General features: G+C 48.1%; 1 protein-coding gene across 2 annotated transcripts; it reads right to left on the reverse strand.

The window, feature by feature from the left end:
- Positions 1-1,526: 1,526 nt before the first annotated feature.
- Positions 1,527-25,860, reverse strand: CD80 (CD80 molecule). 2 transcript variants are annotated; one of them, XM_083806319.1, is made up of 6 exons: positions 25,072-25,860; positions 13,679-14,020; positions 10,834-11,115; positions 8,715-8,840; positions 5,831-5,954; positions 1,527-4,172 (listed from the first exon to the last, which is right to left on the reverse strand). In XM_083806319.1, the coding sequence occupies exons 1-5, from the start codon at positions 25,154-25,156 to the stop codon at positions 5,848-5,850; spliced, it is 942 nt and encodes a 313-aa protein (XP_083662445.1). In that variant the 5' UTR covers positions 25,157-25,860; the 3' UTR covers positions 1,527-4,172; positions 5,831-5,847. The 2 variants fall into 2 exon arrangements, with proteins under 2 accessions (XP_083662445.1, XP_083662446.1); XM_083806320.1 differs by lacking the exon at positions 25,072-25,860 and adding an exon at positions 17,671-18,381.
- Positions 25,861-26,200: the final 340 nt, after the last annotated feature.

The following is a 26,200-nucleotide window of genomic DNA, read 5'->3' on the forward strand; positions in this document are numbered from 1 at the left end:
TTAGTACCAGACGTAACTGTTAAGACGTTACCTGTGAGTAGGGCTGAAGATAGTTCATCAGTGGCCCTCACTTAGAAGGGCCAGGTGGCCTAGCGCCATTTCCCTCAAAGTAGAAGGAAGTCGGAGTCCGCGTGCCTTTCTTTGTTGGGGTTTTTCTCCTATTAAAGAGAATTATATCCAGGCAGGGGGGTTGTGTCTCCTTCCCACCTACCGGTCTGCGTGAATGCTTTCCTCTGTTACAGCTAATTACTGCTGAATGAAATAGGAACAGTTGATTTCACAGAGTGTATTCCACCCACCCAAAACAACTTTTTGGCACAGCTTGCTTCCAAGAAGGTGTTGTGCTTTCTGGCTTCTGAAATGATCATTTTATTTCTTTTAAACACAGTGTAGTTCATTTTTCCATTGAAGATGTGCATATGTTTCAGGGTTTTCATCACCGAGCTTTGATTTCCCTTTTCTGTGTAAGTGAGGGATCTGAAGAAGCGAGCTATGGAGCAGTCGCTGCCTCTTCTGGTTTTAAACTCCGTGTACACTGGTAGCACTAGTGTGATTATCCTCTGCCCCCTCAAAAGACAAAATAGACCCTTCTGAGTCACATCTTGCCATTGTAGTTAAACGGGAATGTTTTGTCTTTGTTCTTTTTTTTTTTTTTTAACATCCCCACCCTGTAACCCACACATTTTATTTTCTGTACTGCGGTTCTCATGATGTTTAACTGTGTCATTGCTCAGTTTTTCTCTATGCCTCTTTCTTTCAGTGGCTATTTGATGTGATATCTAAGGAATACTAATTTTCTTGTGTCTGTGACCATTGAGGCAGGGATGTTCCTCCTTGGGAGAGCAGTCAGAGCCAAGATGTAGCAGTCCTATGTGTTTTTTTTTCTCCATGTAAAGAAGGAAGGAGTGCTAGATGTCCTTACGTAGCCCTTCAGCAAGGGGAAGCACAGACTTTTCATCTACATTCAACTCAAAATTGGCAGCCATTTTTTGCTCTGTTTCCTGCTAAAGTTAGTTCCTCATTTCTTGTACTCAAAGTCACTGTCCATATTGTGGGAAGAGTTGGTTCGGAGTGTTCATCAAACACAAACATAAGGGTTTCCTCACCCCCCACCTCCAGAAAAGCACAATGCAGAAGTTACCGGTCATCCACTTGCAGGGTAGGTAACACAAGTAGCAGGGATGTAGTAGGAACATTTTACACCAGATTTTGCTTTTGCAGAGAAACTCTCTTTGGGGGGGGATAAAAGAAAGACCTGCCACATAGCTAAGCTCCTCAGTTAATCCCTGGCAGATCCACAAACATGAGGTGTGTGGAAGTTAGGAGCTGGGTACCTGAGTGCTCTTTGTCATCGCTGTTGAGCACACCGAACAGAGCTGGGTCTTGATGCCAGCTGTAGCCAGTGTAACAGCTGCTTCAGCCAGCTGCATCACCTACCTTGGTGCTACACAGCCCACGCTTTTAGTAGCTGTGACATAGTGGATGGGGCTCGTGTGAATAATTGAAAGGCTCTACCACTTCCCAGGAAGTAGAACAGACATCTTTTATTACTGAGGAAAGGACACCGAGTTCACCATTTTACTTTTAATACAATTAAAGGAGAAACCCTGGAAAAAACGTTATATACAAAATACCTGCGATAAACAGAGCAGCTCACGTGGTACAACGACCCAGATATAAAGCTGAAAAGGTCTCATGGAAACCATTTGTGTGCAATTCACTGAATACAGCATAAAGCAATAGAAAACATGTTTCATAATGTAAGTGCTTAAGGAAAAAAATAAACCAAACAACCTGCCCATCAAGAATATAAAAACAAACTGATACTAGACATATTTGTCAGTGAAGGTTTTTGTTTCCTTTTTAAGGAGTTATTTAAAGTGTCACTGGAGTCGGTTTGATGTAGGCACTGTGCAAAACACAAACCCTTCTCAAGAGGCCCGTGCTATCAGCCAGGAGCAGAAGTAGAGCATGGGACGGTCGGAGGGAAAACGCTGTGTGGGTACCGCTGTCAGAGCTGCAGTGTGGGTGGCAAGGTGGAAACGTTGGAAATGATGGAAATTAAAAAGAGGGTGTTAGCCTGCAAGAAGTTGGTAGTTTGTGCTGGAAAGAACAAATGTAGGCTGAAAGAAATGGAAGCATGAGACTGCATTTCCCTGGCAGCCTTCCTGTGATAAGGTCAGGTTGCCTTTTTGACAGCGCTGCCTTCTGTGCCACCCCTGTCCTGCTTGCAACTAGAGTGCACACGTGCAAAGAACATTGGTTCCCTGTCATCTGCTAAGGGCCTTGTGGCAAGCTTATCTCCTTTTATCTGTCAAAAACCCCTCAGTAAGAATGTTCTGAAGTTCCCATTTCACTTCATAGAATGGCAGGGCGGAAAAATGCTGGTGGGGCAGCATGACTCTGCAGGAGTAGAAACGGAGCAGTGTCTTATTTTTCACTAGTGACTTGCCCTGATCCTTCAGCCTCTCATAGCTCAAGCCTCTATAAACTGCTGTTAGCGCTCATGCTTCTGCCAGCAATTTTTCTCGCAGCATTTACCTCCTATAAATAAGTGAAATTAATATTTCTGTGCTGTGTCCTAGCAAGATAAACAGCTTGAGCAACAAAACATCCCACAAAGATGATGGAGTGGCACTTTCAGACTTTGGTCTACCCTGCTAAAATATGTACATGGATGAAGCAATAAGGTAACAGGTACAACTTGCAGTAGGACAGAACAGAAGGAGAAAACAAAACAGCCCTATCATACTTGGGTATAAGTTAGGTTAGTATGCCTAGTTAGTATGCATGCTCAGGAGTATGAGTTCTCAGAGTTAGGATAGTATGCATGGTTGCTTAGGAAGCTTGCTGAGGCTTGGGGTTTTTCTCCTCTTTTCCCCTCAAAATGAGAAACCACTTTTTCCTACATAGTAGGCAAGAATATCACCCAGATCAGATGAGGCCTATCCCATGTTAGCATCCTGCAGGGAACTTCCTTCAAGTCCTGGCTGGGTAGAGAGAACGCTGACAGAAAGCAGCAGCATTCAAAGCAAGGTAAATCCCTATGTCACTATGAAAGACTCCTCCCCCCCCAAAAAATGGAGACCCTACCCTAACGACTATTGCTAGGCAAATGTACAAACACAAGCAGACCCGTATTTATGGAGCAAGGCCCTGACTTAAGTTTCATTCCTGTAGGTACATGTAAGTTAACCGCCGAGTGTTACAGACATTTAATTTGGGCTTTATAACAACTGCAGGTAGGAAGCATATAAAACAAGCATATAAGAGCTTGTATATGTGTGCACACGTGTGTGCTCACATGCACCACCACCAGTGGGGTGGACTGTGTCAGATGTGCCCCTGTAACCAAGTAATTTAATGGAGGAGCTGCGTCTTCATACCCGGGTTGGCAGGGCCATCCTTTCAGGGGAGAAAGGTTATGAGAACTTGTGCCACTGCTGTAGGTAAGCAATATTAATTAGCTGTTAGGTGTGCCGTCAGTATCTGTCATTCCCTACAAAGTCTCATAGCGCTGAAAATAAGCATGAGGTGTATATTTCCACCTCGAGGTGCTTTTTCCTGAAAAGTGTGTGCATTATTGCCTCTTTGGGGAAGAAGGAATATCATATCACATATCCACCATGGTCAAGTCTAAATCCAGACTCGTCCGGCACGAAGAATGGTACTGGCAAATAACGGCGCGAGGCTGAATATAAGTTGTAGCTGCTCCCAGTTGCACCATGGGGGTGCAGCCTGACTTGAGATTGTGTGGTGGGGTCTGGGGCCAGCTCTGCATTACTAAAGGGGTAGGTGGATGGGGGCTACCTTCTAGGTCTCTGCAGGCCCCCTGATTTTCATAGAGGCAGCGTCAGAGTATCCCAAACTCTTGCACTGGCATGCTGGAGCAGCACAATGCTGACGACATTCTTCTTCTACCTGTTGTAGGAACACGGAGGGTCCTCCCAGTTGGAATTCCAGCGACCCCCTAACAGGTAACAGGACCACCCTACAGCTTCTGTGGCGTAGGTGGGTTTTTGTATTCGGTCACAAAAGATTATGCTGTCCGTCTTCTTGAGCAAATTTTTCTACTGCTGTCATCCCCTTTCAGAGAGCCAAAGGGTCAACGCAATAAGCATTGCTGTAGAGAACGGTGGGGACTGCAGTGCAGAATACACAGGATAAGAAACCTGAGGGACACAAAAAACCACTTATTTTTTCCCTTTTCTTTTTAATCCTAAATGTAAGTCAAAATGTTGCAGACGAGAAAAACTGGGATCACCTCCTATAGTCCACAAGAGGGCTCCTATTACAGTAAAAACAGCTGGTCAGAACTAGACAGCTCAAGATGGGCCCTACAGTGAGCTACAGACTGGCTCAGCACCTGCTTGCTGTGAAAACCTTTGGACCGTACAGCGGTGCCATCCCTCAGCGAAGAGAGGGTGACTAATGAATGTGCTGCCCTATTTAAGCAGCAATAGGACATGGCTCAGTGCATCACAAAGTTACGAGATTACAGTCTGCCACTGTGGAAGCAATATGTTGCCCTGATGTATAGCTTCCATCCCTGTCCACAGACAGCAGCTGTTCCAGTCAATGGAGTTGGGAAATAACAGCAGCTTACCAAAAAAAAAAAAAAAAGCGTGGAAAACTTTTATGACAAAAGAGGAATGTGGCAGAATGGATTTATCCAGTAGGTGAACTCCCACCCATGAACAGCACTCACAAAACCCCCCAGGATTCGTGCTAACCAAGGTTTTAGTATCTGTTCCAGATAGGGCCTTCCCCAGAGGAAAATATGAGTGGGTGGTCAAGTTTGGAAATGAGAAGAGTGGCCTGAATGATAGTTTCCCCTTCTTTCCGTCTCAAAAATTCTAAGCCTTTAGATTACTGCAACACAGTGTGACAAATTCATGACTTCTAGGACTCTATGTCTGTTACTCTATGGCATCACCCTGGTAATTCAGCATGCTGCGGGGAAAGCAGGAAATATAGTCACCTGGGTAATGAGACAAGTAGTAACAGTTAGCTGTTAATCTTTCCTTAAGCCTCCTGACTTGGAAAATGTGTTTTTGGAGGACACAGCCCTGAACACAGCTGAGTTTTCAAACCAAAGTGTATACAGTGCTTTGTAGTCATAAACCCTCGGTAAGCCAGGCTGTTCCCCAGCCATTCCTATACCATCCTTTACAACACCTTATAACAAATGTAACTGATTTTAATATTACTATTTAATATTAGTTAGTGTTTTAATATTAGTGGTTTCTACTAGTTTATACTCGCAAATGAGTCCAACAGGACAGAAACTAAAAGATGCCCAGTTCTTAGCTGGGAGGCCCTTAAAATGTGGGGATCCCCCCAGTGGCAGGGGATCACTGCAAATCCCAGTAGACAGATGATCTTGCTACAAGCCCACCTCTCAGATATTAGCCAGCTTCCTTAGACAGTTCCAGAGGAGACACTAACAGTCAAATTTGTCAAAGGTTCCTTTTCTTCTAACTCTCTTCACCCCCTCTAGTCCCTAAAAAAAATTGTTACTTACAGAAATGAATGCCACAAAAACTTGTGTAACACCCATGCAGGGCCCATTCCAGAGAGAAAGGCACTTAGTAGACCAGGAAATTAGGTCCTCTAACATATTTCACTAGATTAATTTCTAGAAGGCAATGCCCCACAAGCAACATGAGCCTCATCCCATGGCTGGGAAATACCATGGGCCTGAACTGGTGGTAGGGCTCTACCACTTTTATGCTAAGGCGCACACTCATATCAAAACCATGCACGGTTTTGAGAGCTAACATTGCATGAGAATCTATTTTGCCAAGAGAGGAGTGGTGAACAAAATTACCTGCAAATGTGATCTGGTCATAGTGATGATGTTTCAGATGTCATTTTACAGATCATGGGTGGCTTCATACTTTCCTTCTCATCCTCTTCCATTGAGTCTTGATTCTTAGAACAATGAAAACAGGCTGAAAGAGAAGATCCCTCATTAGCACTTGGAACTCAAAGTTCATCGCCATATGAGGAAGAACTTCTTTATGGTTCAGGTGACAGAGCACTAGAACAGGCTGCCCAGAGAGGTTGTGGAGTCTCCTTCTTTAGATATTCAGAACCTGCCTGGATGCGATCCTGTGTAATGTGCTCTAGGTGACCCTGCTTGAGCAGGGGGGTTGGACCCGATGATCTCTGGAGGTCCCTTCCAACCTCAACCATTCTGTGATTCTTTGAACTGCAGATCAAAGTGTTTGATCTAAATGTCTTCTTCAAAAAAGTAAAGCAAAGAAAAAAAGTCTTTTAAATCTAGTTATGTCTATTTTTCCTTGGCAGGGCTTATCCCTGCAGTACATTGTTAGCCCATAGACATAGGGCCCATTATATAGAGCTGTTATCTATGTAGTGTCATATGGATAAAAATGTTCTCATTAGCACGGAGCTAGAACTTCAGCCTGATACAAAGACAGGTCACCACGTGCTAACATAATGTCAGTAGGGAAATAATGGTAAAAGGCACACGTTACTAAATGCAGCTTACCAAACTCCTCAGATTAGGGGGTGTGAACCTCAACAAAGTACCTACATGTTTTGGTCACCACCACAATCACACATCTGAGAACCCTTATTTCCGTTTTGCTCTCTCTTTCTATTCCCTCCCACACTTCAGCTCCTTGAAGCATGGCTTTTCGAGCTCAGAAACGACTCTGAGCACCACGGCAGCTCCTGGTCCAGCTTTCCCTATGTCAGAGCAGCGGAGATACTCTCAGACCTATACTGAGCTCCCACATCGTCTCTTGAAGGGTGATCTGTAGCAACACCAGTGGGAAGCACTCTCAAGACAGACATTTCCCTTCCCAAACAGGTGGTAACGCACAGCAGCACTGAAGTGCAGCAAACTGTACAAACTGGGAAGTTTGTTTGAAACGCTGGCTTTGGTTTCTTGCATCTCACACGCAGTCTGGAAAGTGACTGTTCCACCTGACTCGGCAGATCTGCTCCCTGTGCATGTTAGGAAATTGGGACTAAAAAGGAAATGTGAGTTTACGCAGCTAAGTCTCCTGACAGTGCAGGTGATCTCATTCTACTGCACTGGTATGCTTCTTGCATCTACCTTAAAAGCAATCTGGTTTCTATATAAAAGGCTACCTCAGAATGCTAATAGCAGGGAACCTTTTAATTTCCATCCTGCACTTATTTAGAGACAGATCTTTCAATTCCACTTCATTTTTTTCCATAATTAGAAGTTCATTGTCCATGCAGCTAAGAGCACAGGCTGTGCTTGGTTGTGGTTTTCATGTTTTCAGCATGGTTACTGCTCACCCATTGAGGTAGCTCCAGGGAAGAGCCAGCACTGGCGTCAAAGAGGGATGTGAGTGGGAAATGGGGAGGTGCACAGGTATGGCTAAGAGGGTTCCTGCCTTCCAGATGCTTCCTTTCTTGGTGATACAGTGCCAAAAGATAATCAGCCCAGCCTGACACAGCGGTCACATTGGTTTTTGAAAGTGTGTGGTTGGTGACGAGGGGAAGAGCATAGCAACACCACCTCCATGCCCTGACTTGTGAGTGACCTTGCTTGAAATTGTAACAGAGGTAGCGGAAGACAGGAACATGACAAACTCGCGTGTTCCCGAGCGAACCAAGTCCCTGTTGCCTAACAAACGACCTCTTTCCAGCGGGGGGATAGATACCACTGTGACCGTGACGGGCTGTGATGCTCAGACTGGTGGCTTCTGGTTCAAGCGCACCAAACGCTGAGCGCTCTCAGTGTGGGATTGTCTCCTGCCTCCACTTCCCCAGAGACCTGACGGAGCTCGATTGGGTGATATTTATAGCATGTTGCACGGCCTGCTGGCTTCCTCCAGGACTGCTTTTCAAAGCTACTAACAGGGCACTGACAGGATGTGTACTGCTGTTGAGTTTCAGTACCGGCTGGGTGCCAACTTGCCTTTGTGAAATCCTTTAGATGCCTACCCACATCTTCAGGGGCTTTCTGGCTAGGTCATCTTAGACAACACAAGAAGCAACAGCTAAGATTTTTGAGCCACGCACAAAAAAAAATCTATTCAGCTGCCACCTAACCCTGAGATGCTTGAGGTCACTTTTGCCATCAAAAAAATCATGGACGTGTCTCAAGTTATTGAAAACTTCATAGCACAGAGCAAGGCACCTCACCTCTACCCTTTTTGGACCAACAAAGTGGACAAATCTGTGTCTCCTGACTGGGGTTCTTCTAAAAGTGAGATGTTGCTGTACTCATGTCCTTCCCGTGGCCTTAGCACTTTTGTAACTTTGGCTCTGTGGCTTTTCTGAGGGATTGTCCAAGTAGGGTATGTGGTCAGATTGATCCCATTTTGAAACTGATAGTGCTCAGGTGTATGTATGGTGATGACCAAGATTCTTGGCATCTTCAAGCATCTTAATACATAAAAATGGACCTTTGTGAATCCAGCTCTCTATACCCCTGTTCTTCGGAAATATTCTGATCTGTAGACAAAACCGCCAACACACCTGGACTCTCAAACCAGAACGCTAGCGCTGCATGCACACAAAATATAGGAAAGTCCTGAGCTGGACTTAGGTTTTGTGACAGTAGATTGTGTATTAAAAAAAAAAAGGAAATGAGAAGGAGGTACAAAAATACCTAGCGTGTCAGTACAGTTTCTATAAATGTGTATTTTACATAGATACTCCATAAACAGTAAGGGACTGTTTCCTGAAAAAGGAGCTATACTTACCATGCCTTGGGAAGTATCTTGCTGCTAGGGTGATAGCCAAAAGAAAGATGATAAAGATGATACTTGTAGCAGTAATGACATTATAGGATGGAGGCATGGTAGGGGCAATGCAGTCATTTGTTTTTGCTGAGATAGAAGAAACAAAACATAAGTAAAGGGCCCAACAACATTTTGTCATTTTCATGTAAGAGCAGGTATATGAATTTTGGTGGTTCTGGCCAAATCCTAACTGGGATATTCAGCACGTATTCAATAAACAAACAGACAAAGCTGGCACCTAACCTGTAGAGGCCCTCCCATTCCCCCACATTTGCTTTTTTCTGAGATTTTAACACGTCACCGCATCTAGCATGCTGGATCTCTGTGCAGAGCAGGACTGAGACAGGCTCTTAAGCTCCTTTTAAAGAAACTGGTTAGGCTTGGTGGAAAAGGCTGAGCCCATATCCAGGAAGTTTCCGTTCTCAGAGGTACTCTGCAGTTTTTCTTACTGCTTTCACCTGATTTATGCCTATTTTTCCCCTCTGAATTCACAGGTAATGGAAAACAAGACACATTTAATAGACTGGAGGTGTCAGTCCCATCATGGAAGGAAAAGGGGTTGGGGACAGAGTTCAGTTTCAGCGATCAGCATCTTTTTGCTTTTCACCACTGGAGATAACTGTTCTGCTACTTGGAAATGAGAGTAGGTAACAGGCCGTTTGTGTAGAATACAGGACAACCCTAATTCAATGGAAAGAACACACTAGGTACATGTTCATAGTCTTCGGATTTTCATCTTCTGCTTCTAGCACAATTAAGCTTCATTCAACTCCTAAGACCCAAGCCTGATCCACCGTACAATCTAGCCCCATGTGCCCTCCGCTGTAGGGTTTGCCTCCTGTGTTTACCAGAAGCTATATTTATTCCGTCTAGAACTCTGTGTTCATGGAAAACGCGTTTGGCAGACCATTTGCATTGTACCAAAGTGGGACTGGTTGCACTTCTTAAAAGCCAAAAGGCAGGGTTTTTGTGGCTGCTGTTCTCATTGCTGATTGCTCCCTTTTCTGAGAACGTGACAACAGTGTATTGTTATTACTACTACTTTTTGTTGCTCTCCTTTTCTATGCAGTATGATATTTGTAACCTTCTTCTATTATGATCTCTAGGGAGATTATGCGCTACATCCAGTAATAACCAAAATTCTTAAAGCACTAGTTTCTGGCATTCATCCCGAAGCTGAATGGCACCTCTCCTCATGAGCCCCTTTGATTTTAGTAAGATTGATGAATAAGGTACCTTGATGAATAAGGTAAAATTCCCTAGAAAAAACAACAGCACTTCTCTAGTTTCCCTTGAAGATGCCTGTATCTCTATAGTGAAACCATCAGACCCAGAGACGTATTTTAAAATATTTTTTTCTGGTAACAACATAAAAAAAACAGTCCTTTTGGCTTTAAGAATTTTATTGCGCATTTCTTTCTACTGCAAAAACATGTGGACTGTAGCGTGCTGCCTTGCCTCATGCTGTTTCCACTTGTCCCTCAAGTTTTTCAAGGCATACACTTACCTATTATTTTATCACTTTTAAGCCAAGCACAAGCAATTTTATCTGTATAACTGAACCCTATATTTAATATATGTATGAAAGCAGAATTTTGTCTAGACCACAGCTGATGGTTTCTGTCACTAAAGCAAGAACAAACACACTTGTTAAATGAGGAAATTGTAAGCACAGCCCGTGGCGTTTGAGGCACACACGTTTCTCAAGTCCCTCCATTCAGATACCTGGTCTGTGTCACACAGTTGGCAGCAAGACTGTGCTGGTACAGAGAGGCACTGAATGGAGTCAGTCCCGACCTGTGGGAGCCACTGAGGCTGTGGGATCTGGCCATCCTGTCAGCCCAGCTGCGGCCCACGACAGAGTGGCAGGAAGCCAGAGCCACGTCGGCTCACCAGCCACAGTCATAACTGCTCTCCCATCCCTGCTATCTTAGAGCCATTGAAATATTTTGGTGCGCAGCTCACAGGTGGGATCATTGGTCATCCTTGCATGAACAGATACACAAACATCTACTGCTTTCTCAGAGGCAAATCACCAGATTCAGCAAAGCATTTTTGTAATACAATTATGAAAACCTACTTAGAAGCAAACTGGTGGACTTGACAAAGCCATTGTATTCAACGGAGCAAGTGAGGTTGACGTCTTTGGTCACGTTGAGATGCAGTTTCCCAGTGACATTGTAGGGGCTGAGGCTGGACTCAGACACCCAGGTGGTATTCCACACTAGGGACCCGTTGTTGAAGACTCCAGAGATTTTGGGTTTGGGGAAACCTCCATGAGAAGAACACGTTACCACCATCTCCGTTGATTCACAAGTAGTATTAATGACATTTGATGTTATGTTTGGCTCACTGAAGTCAGCTGAAGAAAGAAAGATTGAGAAACCATTCTGTCAGATTCCCCGCAGTCCTGATCACCTATGGTAAAAGCAAAGACTCCCCCATGGGACACTCTCCCTCTGTCATAATCTGTTTGGCCTTTCTTGTGCCCTAGCATTCACCCCCCAGCCTTGACAGGATATAGTGTTGACCTTTGCTTCTTCTCCTTCTTGATCAGTACGCCAGTTGTCACAAACTTTGTGACGCCACCTCTCCAGTGCTGCTGTTTCTGTCTACGTACAGCAGTTTGTGGAGCAACAGAGTCATAAAACTGGACTGAATATGAAGCAGCGGAACAAAAATCTGTATTAGAGGCAATGGCAGACTATTTCCTCCCCCCCACCACTCTGCCCTGTCCTTTCCCACCCTGGAGCTCATAGAGGGTCCATCTCTAGTGGGGGGAGAGTTAGTCACACGTTGGCCTCTCAGCCACGATGGCCAGCACCAGAATAAATTATGGTTTCTTTATGAGAGCCCCCAGAAGGCTCAGCTGAGAGCAAGACCCAGTCGTACTGCTAATTGCAAAAATGCATAGCAATCCATAGGTCCACCTCTGAAGAATGCAGACTGTGTTCCCACTAGACTTTTGGTATTGCCAAAACTGGTTTTCAGAGCTTTCCCACCTACACGACTTGTTCCATGCCTTCCCTCTGCTTTAGATGTATTGGTGCAAGTGTTTCTGAGGCTTCATGGTCAAATAGGTGAGAAAACAGGTATGGGTGAAGATGGAGAAAAAGGTGGTTTCACTGTTAGCCTGGATCCCTTTGCCAGTCTGCTTCACTGCATGACTAACCAGTTGCATCGGCACTACTGGGGATGCCCATGTGTTGCAATAAATAGCCTAGGCAGAGGCAAAGGGTGGCACGGGGACTATTTAAGGCAGCTCTTCCATGGGACAAAACCTCTGCGGGACCACAGATTTGGCAAGACAGGGACCAGTCAGAAGCAGCAGCGCAACATGTAGCTTCCTGGTGGGTGTGTGCCCACCGATACCACTGCTTCCAAAAGGACCAAACTGCCCCTCTCTCCTTCCCACCCCTGTCAGCTCCAAGTCCACAGCCCGCCCACTCCTTCCAGCCCCAGCCAAGGCCAGGCTACGCAGAGAGCTGCAGCAGTTGCTTATCTCACTGCAAAACAGCCCTTTTTGGAGCAGCTACGGTTGTGTCTGCAGTTGCTCCCTGCCTGACTCACCCTTTGGCCACATGACTGACAGGACCCGCAGAAGGCAGAGGGCAGCGAACAAAGGCAAGGACATGGGAAACGGTCCCTTATGGTCGTAGCATGTCTTCCATGGCCTAAGCTGACCATGAAACCATAGTCTAAGGCTACCAAGCGACTAGTGAAACAGACTTGCTCAACATTGCATAGCCAACCAGTGGCAGACAAAAACCCGGCTCTCCTCCCAGGCCCGCTGTTGAGCAATACACCCTTGACATCCAGTTTGACATCTGGAAAGTCCCTTCAAACCTCCCAGTCTGCTTCACCGAAGCTCCCTGATCAGTCATCAAGGCATAACACTGCTCCACCTCTCTCGCTCAGGGTAGCCTGACTCCAGCTGTGGCAAAGGAAGCTTACCCTTTGCTGATTCACACAATAACTGATCCCCTCAACAATACTTTCCTCCGCTGCTAGAGAGGGTTCCAGCAGTGCAGTTCCATTTTTTACTTATTGGTTCCCAAAAGGATCACTGAATTTGTCTCATTGCATGTGTGTCCAACATTCATTCACCCAAGTAGGCAGGCAGAGGCCAAACCTCAAGAACTTGTGGTGGTGTTTTTTTTTTTTTTCCTGCCAACTATTCATTCAAGGTAGGGAATGCTCATTCAGTAGTTGTCTGGAGGATTTCTGGAACTCTGTTGCTAAAGGTATTCAAATATGTTTAAATATATATATATACATACATTACCAGTATCTCTGCTTTTGGTTGAAACCAACCACCACAAAAACAGTGGCGCAAGTGGAAAATAATGTCAACGGAACTTTCTGCAGCCTCCAATAACAGATTCAGATTCGTTTTGAGCAAAGGAACTTGGGTTTTGCCTTTGAGGTAGAAAGCCTCAAGTCTCCAACCTCAGGCTGTGGAGCTGCCGTGCAGCCCGCACACGGGCCAGCCCCACAGGAGATGCTGCTGAGGCCATGGAGAAGCAGCACCACCCTGCTCCACCTTTGGCTTGGGTGCTTCCCATGCACCAAGGGTCTCGGCTTTGCCCAAAAGACAGCAGGGGGCAGAGGTGGCCCAGGGCACCCCGTGGCAGCGGGACCTGGGGAGGTGTCCTGGGAGAGGGCCTTTCCCAAGAGGGAGTCATCAAGGGGAGCGTGGTGGTGGGAGAGGAAAGGGCAATTTCCTGTATCTCGGGTGGCTTTGGAAAGACAGGAGGGAGGCTGCTGGAAGGGAAATACAGGGGACTTAACAGACTTTCTGGTGCTCTTTTAGGCTTCCTGATGAAAGGCTATCTGCTACACTATGACTAAAGCTTCAAGGAGTGTCCTTTTCCCTTGGGGGTTGGTGCCAGAAAGCCTCAGGTGCAGGGAGGCAGCCCACCTACCTGTAACAGAGAGAGACACGGGCGCATCACACACAACGCGGGGTGAAAAGTCATGTGAAAATCTGAGGTGCTGAACCACACACTGGTAAGTGCCATTGTCCAGGATTTCCACGGGGGAGATCCACAGGGTGAGGTTCTTGCTGTCCAGCTCCGTCCGGTTCGTGTACTGGTCGTGATCCGAGATCTTCTCCCCCTCCGAGTAGGCCAGCACCACCTCCTTGGTGTTCTTCTGCCAGTAGACCCGGTAGTTGCGCAGGCTTTCCGAGCTGGGAATTTCGTGGCAACAAGGCAGGCCGACTTTCTCCCCGACTTTACTTTTGACTTCCTTCGGCAGCGCGCAGTCTGGGGGCAAACAAAAGGCAGTGAGATGGGGTGCAGCCCTGGGGCAGGACCTGCCGTGGAGAGCTCACCTATCTCGGCTCTGTCTGCACCCCCTTATCTACCTCGCCCCTCTACCCACCTACAGCTTCAGCTCTCCTTGAGGGGAGGACTACCTTGGCAGTGCCTTTTTATGCAGTGCTCCAGTCCTTCTTAGGATCCTGGGTCAGTGGGCGTGCAATGATTTCAGCACAAATTGCTGAAGGCAAAGGCAGGAGACTTACTTGCCAGAAAATAAATTTTGGTGATGCTTCAAACACCACACCTCAGAGTGAAGAATTGCGATTATAGTCACGTGAAAGGATAAAAACATACGTGCTCTGGCTGCTATCTCCTCCATTCTCCCTTTTCAGAGCTCAGTGTTTGGGAAGTCTGTGCTTTAACTTTGTTGTGGTCCTTGCATCCCAAACACGGCCACAGTGGGTGATTAGACTGGGGGATTTGGTTTTAATTTTTTATTTAAAAAAAAAACAACAACACACAAACAGCCTTTTAAGATCCCAGCAGCTAGAAGCAATCCTACAATAATAAAAGTGTGGCTCTAAACACAGTTTATCATATTCGCAAGCAAACATTTTTGCCTAGCTAAAACAAATTAATATTGTCAAAGGCCCATGGGTCTCTCTTGGGATTGCCTGTAAACCAGCACAAGTATTCCCAAACTCCCTCCTGGCACTCAGCGTACAGGTGTGCATCTTCAGTGACAAGCTGACACTCTTGCAAGAGGGAAATATGTACATTATTGCTAACCTTTGACCAAGTTGGCAATAATCCCACGGCTTCGCATTACTACTGCCCTTCCTCTTTTCAATGGGTGGGTGCTCGTGGGCACCGGTCTGCAGACACAAGGGAGCCACCGAGCCAGGGGCTCCTGCAGTTGCTGGAAGAGCAGCGCAGTATTGGCATGCAGCCCTGTGCAAGGCCAGGGCAGATGTGTCTGCCTTTGCCTGGGTCTGTGCAGCCTCTGGGATGATGCTCATCCCCTGCACACCCTAGTCCAGAAGGCCGGGCTGTTTTGGGGTTGCCCTGCTTGCCTAGGCCTCGCTGCCTTGGCACTTATCTCCAGTAGAGGGGGGAGGCAGACCGACCTCTTGCACTCCACTGACTAACAGCAGAGAAATAAGGAATCAGCTGGGTGCAGAGAAAATTCAGACTCCCTCTTCTTTCCCTGCAGAGCAGACCTCAGGAAACACATCTGAGAGGTGCTGGGAAGGTCCTGAACACAGAGAGCTCCCCAAGTGCGGTGCCGACCACTGGCGGCATTGAGTCTCAGTTTAGCAGTCCCAAGCCCTGACAGAGAGCCTGAGACAGAGCATGAAATGAGCTCCCACCCCGTCCCCTGCAGTACAGCTCTTCCTGTCCCTCCTGCACGCTTTATGCCAGCTTTATCTCACCACTTTGCTCATCTTCCAAAGGGAACGATGTGATAGTTTCAGACACCATTTCCCCCCACCTGTACTTCCCCTTACAATGCATCACAGGCTTGACTACAACCAGACTGGGGCAGATCACAGGCCCACTCAGCCCACTGACCTGTGGCAGAAAGCCACTGGCCCAAAAGGGTGGAAAAAGCAGTTCTTGCACGCTACACGGGACAAGACCTGGCATACCCAACAACCTTTGGTGGTCACAAATTTAGGGGCTTCCTGACATTGGCAGCTTAGTTGCTACTGCTGGAGCTATCTTCCAAAAATAGGCTCTGCCCCTTCAGGAACGCACGTATATTTTTGGCTTCCGCAGCAAAACTCCCATGGCAGTGAGTTACATGGCTTGATTACATGCTGTGTGAAAAAGCATTTCCTTCTGGTTACTTTAAAAGCGACCCATTTGGGACAGTGATTCTTGAAGTTCCTCCTGCTGTGCCCTTGTGTGTGTTTGTGTCTGTCTGTTTTTCCTCGACCACTTCTTCGCTTGTTCTCACAGTTCAGCTCTTACTATTGCTGGCGAGACCTCCAGGAGCAGCCAGCAAAGCTTTGGGACTGTGGATCCTGGCAATAACAATGCAGTCGAGTGTGTATTTTCTATTTTCTTTTGCAGCAATAGGGGAAGAGTAGGCGTACAGTAAATGTCAGTGTGACATCGCATCATGAGTTGCATGAGGTTCTCCACGCCTTGCCCCAAAGAGTCTCCTTTGCAACCAAAAGGAGAACAAAAACCTCCTCGGCAGTACATGTGCAGGGGCTGGAAACTCCTGCTGATGTCACATCTACCCTTACAAGGCTCTGCACCCTTGAAACTGCAACCTGAATGCTGCAGGCCTGAAGGAACCAAGGTCCATGAAGAGTCATTCAGTCCCACAAAAGTCCCCTTTCACTTTAAAGGTGAACTGCAAAGCAAAAATGAAAACTCAGTTCTGTCCCAGTTCTGCGCTGAATGCTCTCCATAACCAGGCTGCGGGGGAGGTATCCACCATGGAAATAATTTTTAATGACTTTTCTAGAAAAAGAAATAAACCACCCTCCTGCACACAGCGAAGCCCACCCGCTCGCTGGGCACTCGTGTTGCTTCTCCGCTGGCAGCCCGCAGTGCTGAATCAAGGAAAGGGCTGACCAAAAAGCAGAAAAAGTGTGTTTCATTCAAACTACTCCTAAGCATATGAGGGCTAATTAGAAGAGAAAGGTTAATTTAGAGGAAAAGCATCCTTCCTTGTTCACTCTGAGACAGAGGGTGGAAAGGCTGTTGAGCCCACATTTTTTAAGAAAAGCCTTTAACGATCTTTAATTCTTTAACAAAATCTTTAACTAGATTTCCCCCTTTCCTTCATCCCTTGCCACAGCCAGGTTTCAGAAATTCCCCCAGCCACAGAGAGCTCGGTTCTGCTGGCCAGGCTGCACAGGAGAGCGGCTTGCCTCTGGGGCAGAGCGCTGCTGAGACACTTGCCTGTAAAAGGCAGCACAAGACCACACGAGGCTTTAGAGGAGCAGCGTTGGGCTGCTGGAAACTTCAGTTAATTCCCTGGGAAAGGAGAGCCCGAAGCCATTCTCCTTCCCTTCCACCCACCACTTCTCTATCCTGCTGAGCCATTTTGACATTTTTTTCGGTCTTACCTTGTGTTACCTCACTCCACACACAACCCACAAGGCAACCCACATGGAGGGAAAGGTCCTTTGTGGTGGACCTGAAGTCCCTTGCCCCTCTGTGTAAGCAGCACATAAGACAGTGCACCTGTACATTTTTCCAGCTGACACTTCTACAAAAAGCTCTGAAGCAAACTGTCAGGCTTTTATATTAGTTTAAAAATTGAGAAATTTTGAAGAGCTGAGTCTTTAAAGGACTGGACACTCCCCGTTGGTCTTTTCTTTACCCCAGAAAATTTTACCAGGGATGGATCAGATTCTTTCAAAGATTTCCATGAAGATAAAACTCAGCAAATATCCTGTGCTACAGTTGAACACTGGAAGAAATACCTTATATGTAAGCTAACCCACACTGGGAACATACTGAAAAGAGCCCAACAGATGCTCAGATAACTTCTGTGTGGAGACACTGGGACAAAATCACTGCCTCACTCTGCATTTCACTATAAAGACCCCGTGAAATGAGAAAGACCAGATGAAACAGAGAAAAGCAGGTGCTGGCAGCCCTCTTCAGAGGGCCTGGGACTGGCTACTAACCTGCACACAAGTGTCTGGGAAGCCTCTGAGGGTCCTGCTGCCCAGACTTCATTTCAGCAGGCAGGGAGGTCTCAGCACACAAAGAAAGAAGGAATGCTCCTTTCTCCTTTTATAAACTCCAGCCCAGCCTTCGGTGATGAATTAATTACCACTGCTATCCATCCCTCAGCTGCTCTGCACTGCTCTGGCAAAGCAACGCAGCTGTGAACCGAGTTTGGTTAGCTGGTGTCACGGTGACCTTCTGGTAGGTCGTGTTCACTTACTCATCCCAGATGTGGTGAGAGAGGAGGGTTAAGGGCATCCTGAAGAAAAGCTGCCACGCACTTCATCTGGCAGCGCCTCCATTCAGTCTCGTTTCCTCACACGTGCTCACACTTGGCAAGTGTGCCTGCAGCAGGGCAAGCCAGGATTAATCCTACTTTACAATGTCATGTCAGGCCTGAGGCAGGGAGAGGGGTTGAGGAGGTTTTCTGAAAGTTCAGCTATGCTTGATTTTGAGCCGTAACTCGGGGGTGCCCTGCTCAGCAGTTTCAGCTGTGCTTCCTACCTTTGTGTGCTTCCATCCTCACAGCCAGGGTCCTGCTGAGCAAAACACCAACCTTGCTTTGCCCGGCCTTATACAGCTCGATTTGGCAATGGTGTTAGTGTCCCTGGCATGTCTGTGGACTTCTTGTGCCCCACTCCTTCAGCAGCCTTTGTTCCATTTAGTGTTAATTTTTTTTTTTTACATTTTGTTTCTCCTTCAGAGGAGAAATCCTTGGAATCACGAAGCAACTGTGAAAAGCAGAGGAGACCTTTCTGCATCTACAGACAGAAAGACAGCACATCTCAGGGGATGTGCACTAAGCCCATTTTTCCAGCGGGCTGTTAACCCAGGGCCCTAGTGATGACAAATGGGAAAGTATCAATCTTATTTGTCTCCCTTACGACACCTTGGTAAGAAGTTATGTGCTGTGGGCAATGCTCGCTTCAGAGAAGCTCACACAGCTGTCCTAACACGTGTGCTGTCAGGTGTGGGCTTGGCTTCTTGGACACACACCACTCCCATCAGGTCCTGCTGAGGCCTTCCTCCCTCTGACTAGAGTTGCATTGGCAGGTTCCCGACAAAAACACCAGAAACTTGATTTCACTCCCTCTTGATTATCTTTATGCCATGAAAACCAGCCAGAAGCAGGTGAGAGGACACTCTGCAACTGAGTCGCTGCTCTGACAAAAACCTGGCCTTGAAGAGAAAGAAACTCCACCAATCATGAAAACTTCCACGATCTGCAATTAGCAACTGAGAAGGCGAAAGGGAATCTGAAGTACTTTGGTGAAGGGGCTCGCTGCAGCGCTGGGGCAACTCCAACCAGCTGGTCCTCCTCCCCCCTGCTCCTGCCCTGCCCAAGTCCTCTTTCGGAACTTCTTGAGATAAAAATCTGCCGCTCTCTGAGTCACGAGTGCCTAGCGCTGGGACAAGCCCACCGCTCGGGTATGTCCAGTCTGCTTTGCTTATAAGATGAGTAAGATTGCAACTCTTCACATCACAAGTCGGCAAATTTCTGATCTTAGTGCTAGCCAGGAGGTCACCTCCGAGCACGGAGCTGGAGAGGAGAAGTCAAAGTACTTGGGGGGACGATGATGATGACTAAATTGTTTCTTAATATCCTCCCCTTTGCCATGGAGCCCTCTGCATGGATGTTGCTTGGGGAGGAAAGGAAGGGGGGCTTGCTTACCTCCCGTCGGTGCGTACCAGGAGGATGCTGGGGGTGGGGACAGAAGGACATTTCTGACTTGGGGAAAGGAAAGGAGGGAAGGGTCTTTCCGAGCCTTCCCCCTTTCTCCGTTCCAAGCACTGGGAGTGGGTGACCCAGCTAGATGAAAAAGGGCAGGGGAAACACAAAATCTGGATGCCCTTGGAGGATTTGCATATTTTAGTTCCTTTCAAGCTCAAATCCCTGCATCTGGCTCAGCACTCTTACGATTTCCCAGTTCGGGGCAGAAACTAGATGTGGCAGTTCTGGAAGACAGGCCTTTGGGGGAGATTTGTAGCACATGAAGACAAAAATAAATTTGTTAATTTTTTTCCCCTGGAGCCTCTGTCCCTTGCTGACTGGATCCCTTTGTACTTCCTCTATATTTATCTCCCAGCTGAAGATGTCCTCAGATCATTCTCCGAATTCCTCCAGCGCCCCTGCCATCAGTACTGCTGTCCTCACAGCAAACCTTTTGAAGTCAAGGTCCCCCCACCGCTTAAGGCCCCAGTTTTCTTTGGTGCTCATAAATCTCGCTGCCTCACATGCTCCCCATGTAGCCAGCCCCTCTTGAAACTAACAGGAGGTGAAAACAGTGACCAGGAAAATCCAAGTGTTACACCTTTTACGTAAGCCTGCTCAGAATTAGAAAAATCGCAGTTTTTATTTTTCTGAAGTACTTGCCTGCAGCTACAGCAATATGTATGTACCTGTGCGGTAACAAAGCCGCAGGCCTGCCAGCCAGGATCCTGTTCACACACCGCGGTCCCTGCTCCAGCACTAACTCAGTGGCGCTCTGCGGATGGTGAGCTTGTCATAGCCCCTCAGCTGGAGCAAAGATTGAACAGCATTGCCTGGCCAGCAGATATTAAAGAGAAGGATGGCTAATGAAACCAGAACAGAGCAGCCCAGGGGTGTCTGAAAGCTGCAGAAACCACAGAGGGAGCGAAATGACACTTGGGCAGGGACTGCTCAGGCGCTGCAGGTAACGGCCGGCAGCATCGCAGGTCGGGGCTCCCCGCTGGTGGCAGCAGCAGCTGATGGCGAGGTCTGCTCGGGGAGCAGCGTGCCAGGAGCAGGGATGAAGTCCTGGTCTGTCAGGCACGTAAAACTACACCGGAGGGTACCTGCTATGGAGAGAGCTCAGCAGCGTGCAGAGGGAGCGTCCTGGATGGTCTTTTCTAGCTTTTTATACGACACGGGGGCATTTGGGGCACGGACGGCTTTTGAGCGCAGTGTAGCTAGAGGTGCCACCCAGCAGTCAGCAATTTTATTTTCAGCCAGGGAGTCCCCTGGGACGAATGATATTTTAAAAGCATAACAGTGAAAAAGCAGAAGCAGAGCCCGTGGCATTTCCGTGTTGGGAAAGATTTACATATTCTCAAATGACCTCCTGAGACTCCTGATATTGATGCCCCTCCAAGGGGACAGAATGGCTACAATTCGACATAAAGTTCATATCCTTAAAAACAAAACCAACTTCCTTTTGTCAAGCAAACAGATTTAAGTGCGTCTAACACATCTGCCTTGCCACATCACGAAGAATACCGCGTCGAAGGCACGCGGTGCCTGTGGGAGGAAACACATTAGGAAGGACGGAGCATTTCTCTGAAGGTGGAAATTCTCCTCCAGCCTGGCACAACCTCGGGGTGCAGCTGGATGAAAGGGAAAAAAGGAAGCAAAAGGATAAAAAACGGAAACCAAAAATAAAAGGAAAAAAAAAAAGGAAAAAAGGGGAAAAAAGGAAACTCTGCCAGTCGCTGTGGGGAGAGGAGCAGGGTTTAAGTCCCTATTACTTACACCACTGACCATGCCTGTATCTGGGGCTTGAGGCAGCACTGAGCAGGAAAGGTGTGAGGGCGTGCAGGGCAGCCACTTCTGCTGGTAACCGACCTCAGCGTGCACAAATTTTGGCCCCAAATTTTGCATGTTTAAATGCAGGAATGTCTGACATTCACATTGTAAAAGGGCTACAAAGGCCTCAGCGATCCAAGAAATGCAAAAAAGGTTTTGGCCTCAGAGTAATGAGCTCACCGGAGGTATTTGTGTTCGTTCTGATCTAACTGGAAAAAGGAAACAATGTGGGTGAAAGAAATGTTGCACGGCTAACTTTACAAACTCTATATACGTGCATATAACTATAATTTGACTGTGTAGGAATTTCGCTTGTCTGTTCAATTTATTTTTTCCCCCCAAAGAGCTCTCTCATTTAAAAAAAGCCAGAAATAGTAAAGCAGTCTACAAGCAAAAGCAGGAGCCTGTAGATGAGTTTCTGTTTCTCCAGACAGGCTGTTACAGCAGGTTTCATTCTGGATAGACAGACAGACAGAGAAAGGAGTTCCTCAGTTCCGCTGCCATTGCTATTTAACCGAAGACATTTCTTTTCTGTGTATCTGGAATGGGGGGAGGAGACAGAAACTGGTCTGAAAAAAGAAAGAAAAAAAAGCTGAAGGCAGCAAGAGTGATAAGATAGAAACTCAATTTGCATCCAGTGTCGAAGTGGGCAAAGCTTGTACATAAAGAAAAATTTCTGCCACCTCCACCACGCAATCTGCCCTCAGCACAACCTGTACCGGAGCTGGCATGGAAATCAGCTGCAGAGCACCTGGAGCTCACTACTAGCCGCTTCAATATTTGGGAGAGGCAGTGAAACAGGTAATCTTTCTTAATCTCAAGGTTCATTACCCCCTTCCAAAACTTAGCTCCACTCTGAGCACTTTATCGGTATTAACATGCGAGAGGGGATTCCCAGAGTGAGTTACTTGTGGGCAAACACTCGTTCGTGATGCCGAGGGAAGTGAATATTCCCCCCTCCCCTCCCCAACTCTCCAATAACTCAGAAAAGCCGTAGGGATTTTCCTCAGAACTTCCCAAAAATTTCACGACTGGGAAGAAACCGAGAATGGGACTGCCTCTGGTCAGATGAAAGGACTCCAGGGAAACCTAAAAGGAATACTCCACAGACACAGGCTGGGGGCGGCTGGGTCCCTGCCACCAGTGCCTATGCCAGCTTTGTGCCCAGAGCAGGGAAAGGTCATTGCGGGTGACTTCAAGTGACGTTTTCCCATTATAACAACCGCAAATAGGGCTGGAGACCATGGCCATCCTGCGATTAGTAGGTGGGTGTGAAGGTAGAACGGCAGGAGAAAAGCAAGCCCGTGAGGATACCAGCACTGCATTCAGACCATAAATAAGTAAGTTTGTGCTGTAATCAAGGATGTAATCAAGGCTGTTCTGCCACTTTTCCACTGTGCTGAGACGGCAGGGCGTTCCTGCTCATCAGCGTCTCCAGCAGCAGAAGACATCTCAGGAGCAGCTCTAAATTAGTGATGTTTCAGGGGGTCACCTCAGGTGAATGCCAGAGTGCCAAAATTCAATGTAGGGGGAAACAAATATATCTAGGCAGCTTAGGCATGCATCATTTCCTATACAGTACAGTCTTCAAATCATCCTCTTTAATTAATCCCCACCTTAATGCCCTCTACTGCCACCATGTAAAAATTCAGCCTAGCATTCCCAGTATTACAATTTTATGGACATACAGCATAGGGAGAGCACCCACTTTCACCCTAGCATGCTCTTTGGCCTTTCAGAGCACTACAGCAGGAAGGTGTGCAAACACCAGGACACCCGGGCCGAGCCCAAGGATGCATGATGTAGCCACAGGCTGTGGGTGCCCACTTCGTGCCGTGCCGTGGTGATCAGCAGTCCCAGACAGGGTCGGTTCTGAAGATGCTGGCCCTGGTGACATGCTCAACAGGGCAGGGGAACTCACTGGCAGGGCCACGGCACACTTCCAGAGCTTCGCTGTTTTGCCACGAGAAGGTCTGAAGCTGGTCCTTGTGGTCCCTGTGGGTGCCCTCGGGAAGACATCGCCTAAAAGTCCCTGTGAAGCTTTTAAAACTGCTCGTATGTGGGTACCGTACCATGGATTTTTAAGCGTCACTAATGCAGGAATACCTCTTTGGGGAGAGAAAGGTGGCAGGGTGTGTATGCGTGCATAGAGAGGGAGAAAGAAGTGCATCAGCTGTGCTGTCCTCGTCAGTCTGCCAAGCGACCCGCTCCCGAGGCACCAGGCCCCCTGCAGACTCACCGCGTGGGAAACATCTAACAATTACACCCCGAAAGCTGACGCAACACTTCCAAAATAGCTTTTTGCCCACTCTGCGTCTTTCCAAGTTAAACCCTGGAATTTTGAAATCAATCAGATTTAGAGAAGTAACTCAGCTCAGCCAGAGGCTGACCAAAGCCTACACTTTGTGTCTCCCGGCCCAGGCACCTCTCCCCACCGCTCCCAGGTGATTCCCAGGCCCTCGGGGCTGTTGTGCTGCCTACAGCCCCCTCATAGCTGCCACTTGCCCTTTCTGTCAGCTGGGCACAACGTGGGGCCCGCAGCTTCCACGCAGCGGGCAAGAACACCGCAGCTCTGCCTTCGTGTTGGATCTGGTCAAAACTGGGCTGGAGGCTCAAAAGTTATAAGTATTGGCCTGAGAAACAGATGGAGAGACAGCCAGCAGGATGAACTAGTGTTCCCTTAGTAAACCATACCAAAAAAATACAGTAACTGCAGGGACTCCTAGTTTGCTAATATTATCAAACCCCTATTTCCAGTACTGCTTATTAGCATCAAGTGGTATATCCGGCTGCTGCCCGTCTTTGGTCTTGGAATCAGCACCCCTTCTAGAAAAACTGCAGGACTGGCGAATTATCGCCCGCTCATTATTACATTAAAACACCAGCTCTTAAATTACAGAGGGAGAAGCAGTTCTGCACATGGCAGGTTATTTGCCGACTGAAATACGGGCAAAACATGCCCGTGTCTGACATGTGCTTTGCAAGCGCAGAGGTCAGCGAAGGAGCGCGGGGGAAAGCATTGAGCAGAGATCTCACGAGGGGGGCCCGAGGCTGCCTTCTTCCCAAGCGAGCCCTGTGATTGCATCCCTGCTCAATTCTCCGAGTTTTGTTTTAAGATTCTGAGACTGAAAGTCAAAACGAAACTCAGCGGAGAGCATCAAATATCTCACAGTTTCACAACACCACCATGAAAACCTCCTAAATCTGCATCACTTCATCTTTAATCGGAGCCCCGGTTCAGCCCAGGTTTGCTCCCAGGTATTGTTAGCTGCCGTGAAACACTAGGACCGCCGGTAAGCACAGCCTGTTTCACACCCGTAACAAATCCCAGCTCAGGAGTGAGCTTCGTGTGGTTTCAGGGTTAACATTTCACACAGCGTAGAGGACTCAACCCTAAGCCTCTTGAGGTCAGGGCTATCTGTGAGCTTTGGTGACCATTGTGGCCAGTTCTTGGGGACAGCCCTCGCTGTCCTCCGACACAGAGCTGTGCTGCCGGAGGGATCCCAAGCCGTGCATCAGCACAGCCCACTGCCCTGCCCTGTCTCCCCTCCACAAACTCAATTTCAGCCAAAAAACTGCAGAAACCACCCCGCCACAGGAGCCAGCAGCTCGCTCATCCCCTCGGGGCCAACATACCACTTCCTCCCTGCTGGGGAGCCAGGGGGTCCCACCGTGTGCTCCTGTGGGCATCAGGCACCCCGCCAACACCCTCCGTCCTCCCACCTGGGTGGGGAGACCGCCCGGCACCACCGGCCTGGCACCTGCAAGCATCTCCCTCGTGGGGGATGCCGCGGTGCTGGTTGTTTTTACTTACCCAAAGTAACAAGGTGAAGCACGACGAGCGTGAGTCCGAGCCACCTCTTCAGCGGCCATCCGGCCATCACTGCCAGGCACCCCATCTTCGTGCCGCGCTGGGCTGGCAGCCACAGCACCTGCGAGCTCCCGACGCCTGCTGCCTCCCCAAAAACCCGACTCAAGTCAGCTTCCCGCTCCGTCCGCGTCGCTGTGGGGCTTCGCCAGGCGAGCGAGGCCTCCCGGTGCCGCAGGGAGGAGGCAGGGGCTCAGCACCGGGCCATGGGCACCCGGTGGCCGCTGGCCTCGCCCGGGGACTTTGTCTCCCCGCCGGGGTGCTGGGGGAAGGCCGGGCGGCGCGCAGGCGCTGGGCCTGATAAGGCGCCTCACGCCCGCCCACGGCTTCCTCACAGGGCGTGTGTAAGGCCGAGCGCCCGCCGCCACGGCCCCGCCGCCTCGGGGCACCCCCAAAAACAAAGGGCCGGGAGGTGTTAGGGCTCAGGAGGGAAGGAAAGGGCCCCAAAATGGGGCATGGGGCAACGCTGGGCTCCCCTTCCTGCCCCAGGGGAGGGTGAGGGAGGTGAGGGCCATAGGGCCGTCCCGAGTCAGGGTCAGCTAGCTCTTTCCTCGCACTGCTTCTATCACTTTCAGATGCAAAGCACATTTTTGATAAATGTCCCCTCCTTGTGCCCATACCCTCTGCAGGGGCGAGAGGTGTTGTTTCACTAAAGATGTTTCTGATGTACATCTTAGTTCAACTCCGATTTCCGAGCACTCGGAAGCAAATCCTAAGCATAAAAACAGATGGCTTAGTAAGTAAGAGCCCAAATGAGTAAATGTGTGCTGAGTGGCGTAGGTTTGTACAGATATAGTGCACCTGCCTATGGGAAAATAAAATGTACCCAGATATAGCATCAGGGGTTATATTTAGTGGTAATAATCACAGTGAAAGGTTTAGACACTGATGGAAACCTGCCTTTCTTCAGGGAAAAAAATAATGTGCATACACAAAACAGTTAAAAGCAATTATTCAAATGAAGATTTCTGGCTTGCTGATTCAAATTACTTTGATTTAAAGGAAATGCATTCTTTTTATCAGAGATGATTTGCCACTGTGTTGCTCCAGTTTTTCTCCAGTATAGCTGCCTTGA

This window comes from Anser anser (genome assembly GCF_964211835.1).
Source record: "Anser anser genome assembly, chromosome: 1".
Lineage (NCBI taxonomy): Eukaryota > Metazoa > Chordata > Aves > Anseriformes > Anatidae > Anser > Anser anser.